An 8413-nucleotide genomic window follows, 5' to 3' on the forward strand; every position below is an offset into this window, starting at 1 on the left:
ACAGGCGACTGTGAAGCAGTGGAATTTGCCTACGTCATGTGAGGTATTGGTTTCCCCAAAGTTTCGTTGAGTATGTCTGCGGTCTGACAGAAAACTTCTAACTACGAGATCATTTTGGACGAGGATTGTAACCAAGACAGTGTCGCTAAGACAGGATCCATTTAGCCTCGAGAGCGACCCTTAAGAATTACATTTTATTACTGTTATGGTTGCGGGCGAGAAGGCTTATGTTGGATTATCCACCCTCATGAAGTTGAACGTTCTCGTTTCTTAAAGCCTATAAAATATGGCTCATCTCACGTCATCGAATTGCTGAGCATTAACATGTGATTGTGCAACAACTTGAAGTGTGTGTGACACGAGGACGACGCTCTATATTAACCATGACTGCGATCCCGAGAATCTGCCTCCCCCATAAACGCATACGATCATGGCTTCTGACGCCACTCCCAAGCTTGCTGTCCTCGTTGACGCTGACAATGCGCAATCCTCAATTATAAGGCTCTTGCTTGCGGAGGTTACAAAACATGGTACAGCTCTTGTCAAGCGGGCCTATGGGGACTGGACCGGTCCTGGGCTGAAAGGCTAGAGCGATGCGCTTCTCAAGCAATCAATCCAGCCTATTCAGCAGTTTGCGTACACCCACGGTAAAAATTCGACAGACTCAGCAATGATCATAGACGCAATGGACCTCTTATACTCGAAACGCCTCGATGGCTTCTGCCTTGTCTCTAGCGACAGTGACTTTACTCGATTAGCCACTCGAATCCGTGAATCTGGGCTTACTGTTTACGGATTCGGGGAGCAGAAGACCCCTAAAGCCTTTATTGTTGCCTGTGATAAGTTTTTCTATACCGAAGGCCTTATTCACCCTTCAGAGCCGGTATCGCATTCAACCAAGGCTGAAAGTTATACTACAATTCAACGGGCCCAGCAGAATGATCACTTAGCTAGTCGGTTACAAGATACGGAAGAGACGGCTTTAGATAACAGTGGATGGGCTAGGCTATCTGATGTTGGTCAGCATCTCACAACACACCACCCAGAATTCAAGTCCTCCGCACACGGATATTCTAAGCTGAGCGACTTAATCTCTCATTCGTCTGATTTTGATATCGAGCACCATCCTTTTGAAGAAGGCAAACCCCCAGAACTCTTCGTACGAAATCGGAAGGCTTCTACTGGGTCTACACAAGTCTAAGTTTTTCCGGCTCTGACGATGTTCATGAACGTAGTGTTGTTAGTAGGTAGCTATACTGCCTTGAAGCCGGGTCGAGAAATGGACATTGGAGACCAGTTTCACTTTTCCAATAGCTAGAGTTGGAATCCTGTTGTTTTTTGGTATCGTCTCTGGCTGAAATGAGCTTTTTATGCAAACCCCTTGGGACATGAAGTTTATCTAAATTGCCTCAGTGTCTAAGTTCAATAAATGAAGCTATTCCCACCATGCAAATTGCATGCACCCCCAAAACCTGGCGTTGAGGCCATTCCCAAAACACTCTCTATGTTTGCTCTATTCTGACTCGACCAATAAGAGGGCAGCGTCCTTGTAGGTTTTAAAGTGTCGCAAATAGCGTCAGGGCAATGGCTAAATTTGTAGAGATAGGAATAGCTTCATTTACAATACAGTGTAGAGCGCGGTGCGAAAAGGCGGTCTAGAATCAGGCATCCTATGGCATATCAAGGCATCAACATTATGTCAACTACAGCTAGTATGTGGCCAATCAGGATGCTTTGTCGAACTCTGGTCTGTTATTCCCCTATTTCCGGCAATTTATACTAGGGGTAATATTACATGCTTAATAATAATGCAAATCAACCAAACATTAGTGAGACCAATAATATTGGCCTCGACACATTACAAAATCAGGCATCCGGCCTTTGGCCTCTATGCACCTTCGTAAACGTGGTTTTAAGCAGAGAGAGAGAGAGTTAGAAGTTTTAGAATTCTAGATATAAAAAGCCTATGTCATACTTAAAGTCGAAGTTAGATGTCCCATCGATGTACAATTGGTTATCACCAATGAGGGATATACTTCGACCAGCTTACTATCTGGAAAGCATCCTCTGGTAATCTTCTTAGCCCAATAAGATCCTCCACCAAGATATATGCCCGAGATAAACAATATGCAACAGAAAGAAGGATATTTGGGAGAAGTATTCTCAAAGGAAGGGTCAAGTCTGGATCTCGATCGGGGTGAATATTTCTCAATTTCCATGCAAGTCGAGGGAGTTGCCGTTTTGGTGGGTATTCAAAGAGCTCAGTCTTTTCCAACCACTTAGGAAGAATGACTTCATCAGCATACCCGATACTTAATCCGCCGACAACACTAAAGACGAGTTGATAGACTGCTGCAATGCGCCAGAGAAGCCTTTCCGTGGGGGTAGGAAATTCGAAATTCCAAGCAAATATGAATATGCAAGCAAACAGTAGCACGAATGGAAGAGCAATGCCCTCCGCTGCTCTATCAGGACGAAGGAAGGTATCGGAAGGGAAATGATCGTAAGGCTTAGTGCTCGGTCGGGCGAAAATTGGAATGTGTAAATAGTGTAGGATCTGAACATAATAACGCCACAGGCGACCAGCGACCCATTCATCGCGCGAAAGAAAACCGAGTGGTGTCTGGTACCATCTTTCTTCAGGGTATGGATGATATCTTGAGCGAATAGTAGTAATAGGGGTGTTTGTAGTTAGGATAATGGCTCGTGAAATGTCCTTGGGTTTATCCTTCCAGCAGAACGATGTGACGAAGAAGATTAGAATGAAAGATAGAGTAGTAAGCTCGAGAGTGGTCAAAAAAAGATGTTGGGCTAGACGAATAATACAGTTGATTAAAAACCAAGCTGCTTGCAATACTGCGATCACTCTAAAAAGAGGTTAGAAATGAACTTGCTATCATATCGTAAGCTACACATAAGCAGGAGTTTGGAAAGTCAGAGGGAGAGCCAAGTAGCCTCAAAACCTTTCACTATCCAGATAATCGCAAATAAGGGAGAATAAGATAACTCACCTTGCCATGCCTTCAGATTTACTTTTATCTTGGATGTCCTCGACATCCAACTCTGGATAAACTATGAACCCATCTTTGATCAACCAGAATAGCTGCTCGGCGTCAATTGGAAAAATTTCGCTTCCAGGAGATTCAAGGAGAAATCCACCCATGTCAGCGAAGAATGCATGAGCTATAGTCCAGTTCTCGTATCCTGCCTCGCGGAATCTCTACCCAGTTTGTTAGGAAGCCAACTCATATCCGGGAGGATATTATACATACCTTGACTGAAGCCCGAGCGGATGACCACTGTCCAAGAGAAATGGGTAGAAAAAATTCTGGTCCAAGAAGACCGACCAAGAAGAGATTTATCTTTCCCATCTCTTTCTTTAATGTACCTGCCGATCTTGGAGGAATGTTAGGATAAACAGAAGACCAACAACAAAGGGTAATGGTCAGGATGCAAGTTGAGAGAATAGCCCATGTTCCTCTTCGGTCAGGCTCGTCGACCCAGCGAGCATGGCCTGCTGTACTGTTGGACATCATTCATTGGTATTTGAAAGCCCAAAATCTCAGCTAGCAGGTATAGGGAGGGGGAAATGCATATTTAAAATACTCTCAAGCAGGCAACCACCAAATCCACACTGAGGCTCAGATGCCCACAGTCGGGCGAGCTGGGCATGTTTCGGCCTCGGCCTATCAGGGGTTATGGCTTAGCGCCTACTTATGTTGACTTGCAGCTACACAAATTGCTTTTTTTTTTTTTTGGAAAATATTTTGCTCCTTGGTGTCCTGGGGTTTTTTATTGCTGAGCGTTTCTGATATTCATATCAAGAATAAGATCTTATTTGCCCAAGAGACCGGCCCGAAACTCTCAACTTCAAATTCAGAATAGGCATGCCGGGCGAAGCAAGACAAATTTTCAACAGAGAGAGTAATGTATTGGCGGCTGGGGGCCATAAGCAGTGCCACAATACCATTGGCTCTGCTTTGGCCCCTCCCAGCTGAAGTGAAGTATATTATATCATTGGCTAGTCTACCAACACCCACCTGGACCACTAGTCTACTTGGCATATGCACATAGCCACCTTGTGTGCAGATGAAGGGATGGCGAGTGTGCCCTGTACCCTTAGGACGTTCTCATATGAGCCAATAATTCTGCCAAGATTTTCTTGCTGCTCTAAGGCTGTCGCTGTAAACAGCAGTCAGTGGATGCTCGAATTCACCGCTCCGATCTTGCTTCAAACTCAATAGAAATATGCACACATAAACAAGATGGGTTTGGTTGCTCATTCTCGGTCAATCGAGTGTGCAAATTGATATTATAGAGGTTTTTTGTCGGATTGAACTTGTTGGACAATCAGATATAAGATATTACTTCTATATATCATTGGTCTCTCGTCATCAAACTCAACTTGTAGTAAGAAATCGATAGTCCTCTAGGAATATGTCTTCGCCAAATGGACTCCTGTCGAGGCTTTTGCTGCCTAGCTCGAGAATAGCTCAAGCCTGTCTGCCTTGTTTTGTGTGTGATGGAAACAAAGACTGGATGTTAGATTTGTCCCATAAGTATCGCCGTAGCCTAAGGAGGAGTATGATTGGTTTATCAGTTTCGCACTGGGAGTGACCTACTCATGGAGATCATACAAAAGGGCAATAGAATATGAAGATGATGAATACTGTATTGCGGACGGAGGAGAGAAGGAGAAGGAGAGAGAGAGCGAGAGATATCTATCTATCTACTCTATGGGAGACTATCCTAATGTGGGATGTCACCTGACATCCCCAACACCCCCTTATAGGCTCTCATGCCTCCTCATTTTCATCTTCGATTTGCCGAGCTCCTTCAACCCCGTGTTAGGCGTGCACTTCGAGCCGGGTTCGAGGAGCTAGCACCCCGGCTTCAGCAACTAAGCCTTGTGCCGATCACTTTTGACGGCGGAGGCTCGGCAGCGTACGTCGACCAATTTCGACCAGACACTGCCTTCGTCACTGTTGGGGGCACCTACGCCGACAGCACGAACCGAGCCCCAGGAGACATGAAGGTTTCGTGGAAATGGCATTCTGACTGGCGGCATTCGCAGAATCCCGTATTTCAGGAACAATACAAGCAAGTCCTATCGCAGGTGAATTTCTACATGGGCCAGCACAAAGCGCGCCATGGCTTTGTGCTTACCAACACCGAGCTAATTGGGGTCAAACGTCTCGACACAAACGGCTGTTTGGCTGTCTCTTTGGCAATCCCCTGGACAGCTGGAGGCCATGGTCAACTCACTGTGCTGATGGGCATATGGTATCTAGGGATGCTTGCAGCCGAAGGAACCAACTGGACACTGTAATCTAATTTCGACTTACCCCCCTTGGTATGCTTTTGGTCTGCTTTTGGTCTAAGTTTACAATATAACAACTATATAAATAAAGTAGGTGAGATTACTTATCTTAAAGTACTACCATCGGAAGCCCGAGCTAAGATAGAATATAGCTAAACTTTATGTGTATCGCTCTAAAAAACAGTAGGTCCAGACAATCTAGCCTTGATAATAGAAAGTTTTCTTTGAGCACGACTTATACGCCTTGATGGGGAATGAGTTACGCAATCTCATACATAGTAATGCTAGCGCTGATAGCTGAAACAGCCTCTTAAAAACTTTTGACTTTCTGCCTTTTTTAAACTAATACCCATTCAGTGATTAATGCTAGCCCGAAAGATAGTCTCTCTGTGACCATATTGGCTCGAGGAGGTCACACATATGATCGAGACAATTCTCAAACCACTCGAAAACAGGTCCAAGAGCTCTTGCATGATCCAACCTAGCATATTCCCGTAGGTACGCGGCATGCAACTCCTGGTAGCAAAGAAGTCTCTTTAAGGTAGGATCCTTTGCCTTTTGTTGTGAGACAACCGGATCATCGCTGCTCAATGGAACGAATGATGTCGTCCCATATATCTCCCGAACCCGTGACATACCGGCCTCGCACACCGCAATGTCCACTTGTATTGCCTCATTCGTATTGCCGTGGTCGTCCTGGGCTTGGCTCTCAGAGCGAAGCCTTGGAAGAGGAACGGCAGCAAGAACCACATCATGGAGGCCATTTTTTTCGATATCTTCTATAGGATGAGCTCTACCGTTAGAAAGCAGAATTCGCACGGTCTTATTTAATTAGATCTCGGTGTTAACAACGTAGAAGAAAGGACAACTTACGTGCAAGCGGGTTGGGGTTGGGTCTTTCGCAGAAGCACTAGGGCTTGAAATGGCAGGAAAGACAGGCTGTTCTGTCGACATCGTTGGCATTGCTGCTGTTCGCAGTATCAAGTATCAAGGAGACGACTTTGAATGCGATCTGGGCCTTCAATATTTAAGGCCAAGTTGTAGGCTGGCAATGATAAAGAGAAAGACGAGAGCCCGGGTTGATCGCTTCTTTTTATATGTTAGGAACCCTGGTCGTTCATACCAACATCTTATTCTGGAAGATTTATGTATGCAAAATGTGCATGAACTTGGGACGTAATATCCACGATGTCTTTCTAATTGTCTCTCGACTAGGCCTATACAAGTATGCCAATCTCGGCCGTCAAGCCCGGCATCCTCTCGAAAAAGCAATACATAGGAAATCATAATAAAACCTACAGAATGTTTTTAAGCTGGTGTATTAAGAAAATAGCCATGGCATCCTTATTGATAGCCGAAGGGCAGTTTTGGTAAACTATAATGCCATACATCTAGGGGGGAGGGGGGTCACAGAGAGGAGAATGATCGCGATATTAGATGTCGTATCTTAACCTATTCTAGATTCCTATCATAGTCTAAGATGGAATGATGGCTATATTACTTCGGGTTCAAGTTACAAAAATGTTTTAGCGAGTAATGAAATAATTTAAATCATTCGGCTATTAATCTGATCACGGATTGTGGAGTCCAGACTGTTCAGTCGTATCTTGCGAATTCGGTGATTTCGCCGAGAATTCAATATCTGCACTGTCAGCGGTTCCAAAAATCCCCTCTGAGTTATCCGGCCTTTACTTACAAGGAGGTATAAAATTGAGATGACCAGGTGGTAGCGATTTGTGCTGGGTTTGTCTTTTGAACAACATTTTGGAGGCCCCACAGGTGTCCGGAAGAACAATGGTGGTATCGCTCATCGAAGATCTAGCCGACTGGGTGTGAGTAGGATGACTGGGATCTGAATGAAACCACGCTTAGCATATACAGTGAACATCGGTGAGATGTATCTCGAGCAGCAGATACTACCGTGAATTGGTGGCGCAGTGTTAGGGTTCACAGTTTCTTCTGTGCTTCTGCCTTCTGCGCTCTGCTCTTCTTGGGTTTCTATGACGGATAGGGAATCGTCTTGAATGAATAGAAAAGAACCAATCCAGCTAGGAAGTAGACTTTGTAGCGACAAATTTGGGAAAGTTGGGATGCAATACATAATGGTTCCTTAACAAGCTGGTAGCAATTTCTGGTGATGTAGATATGGAACAGCTGGCTAGCACAGCAACATCAATAGGTTATTATATACACTGGCCAATCGATCTTTTTCACTAAAAGCTCAAACCTTCGTCGATTTTTTCTTTCTTACGCTACAAGGAAGCTAATTTAAGAACGGTACTTTTCTGGATCTGCCTCGGATGGTTAGCCCTTACAGATAAGTATACCTATCAACACTTACAGTTTGAAATGGCGAATTCACTTTATAGCAAACAAAGGTATCACTTAAAACAGGTCATGCGAGGCTCCTGGGCGCCTGGCCCCTAGTATCCTATGGCTCGGCACCGAATCGTTCAACCAGTCCATGTGTAGTGTGGACAGTACCCGCTAGCCATGGATTACGAGCTGCGGATGAGGCCTGGAGCCCTATTCGAGTTTCTAACTTTAAGACCCACACTTCAGTGTTCAACATCGAAGTGTGGGTCCAATTTAGTATCAGATACATGGCGTATTGTCTCTAAGGCTACTGAAAGGTCCATTTTGGCAAAAAGTGGATAACGAGCTGCGGATGAGGCCTGGAACCCCATTCGAGTTTCCAACTTTAAGACCCACACTTCAGTGTTCAACATCGAAGTGTGGGTCCAATTTAGTATGCTTGCAATCATTCGTTTCCCTCCATCACTTCATCATTGCTGTTAGACAATAGAGAATCTCGTGTAGTCGGCACCAAGCGAATAAAATATCACCTAGCCGGTTATCAGTTCATAAACAGCCTACTTCGCCTCGAGCAATATACCCTCCATTACGAGCTTGCTTCCTAGTTCCCAGTTTTCAGCACAAAAAGGTCAGGATTGTTGGCACTTAAGTTCGTTCGTTTTCAGAATGAGTGGACTGCTGACAGAGGAGAAAATAGGTTCATCTACTGAGAGAGACAAGAGAATATGAACGCGGGAATTGCACCGCGATCATACAGACTCCACTGCAGCACATAGA

General features: G+C 44.8%; 5 protein-coding genes across 5 annotated transcripts; 3 read left to right on the forward strand and 2 right to left on the reverse strand.

Moving 5' to 3' along the window:
- Positions 1 to 430: 430 nt before the first annotated feature.
- On the forward strand, positions 431 to 589 carry N7529_009484 (uncharacterized protein; the record flags this gene model as incomplete). The annotated part of the gene is made up of 1 exon (XM_057245011.1): positions 431 to 589. One exon carries the CDS (start codon positions 431 to 433, stop codon positions 587 to 589), a length of 159 nt encoding a protein of 52 aa, XP_057093274.1.
- Positions 590 to 670: 81 nt separating this feature from the next.
- On the forward strand, positions 671 to 1201 carry N7529_009485 (uncharacterized protein; the record flags this gene model as incomplete). The annotated part of the gene is made up of 1 exon (XM_057245012.1): positions 671 to 1201. The coding sequence occupies one exon, from the start codon at positions 671 to 673 to the stop codon at positions 1199 to 1201; it is 531 nt and encodes a 176-aa protein (XP_057093275.1).
- An 816-nt stretch (positions 1202 to 2017) lies between these two features.
- Positions 2018 to 3533, reverse strand: N7529_009486 (uncharacterized protein; the record flags this gene model as incomplete). The annotated part of the gene is given in 4 exon segments (XM_057245013.1): positions 2018 to 2867; positions 3012 to 3021; positions 3034 to 3220; positions 3273 to 3533. 4 exon segments carry the CDS (start codon positions 3531 to 3533, stop codon positions 2018 to 2020), a joined length of 1308 nt encoding a protein of 435 aa, XP_057093276.1.
- A 1496-nt stretch (positions 3534 to 5029) lies between these two features.
- N7529_009487 (uncharacterized protein) lies at positions 5030 to 5329 on the forward strand (the record flags this gene model as incomplete). Its single annotated transcript, XM_057245014.1, has 1 exon — positions 5030 to 5329. One exon carries the CDS (start codon positions 5030 to 5032, stop codon positions 5327 to 5329), a length of 300 nt encoding a protein of 99 aa, XP_057093277.1.
- Positions 5330 to 5686: 357 nt separating this feature from the next.
- N7529_009488 (uncharacterized protein) lies at positions 5687 to 6283 on the reverse strand (the record flags this gene model as incomplete). The annotated part of the gene is made up of 2 exons (XM_057245015.1): positions 5687 to 6142; positions 6194 to 6283. The coding sequence occupies 2 exons, from the start codon at positions 6281 to 6283 to the stop codon at positions 5687 to 5689; spliced, it is 546 nt and encodes a 181-aa protein (XP_057093278.1).
- Positions 6284 to 8413: the final 2130 nt, after the last annotated feature.

Source organism: Penicillium soppii (assembly GCF_028829465.1).
Source record: "Penicillium soppii strain IBT 18220 chromosome Unknown utg000007l, whole genome shotgun sequence".
Classification (NCBI taxonomy): domain Eukaryota; kingdom Fungi; phylum Ascomycota; class Eurotiomycetes; order Eurotiales; family Aspergillaceae; genus Penicillium; species Penicillium soppii.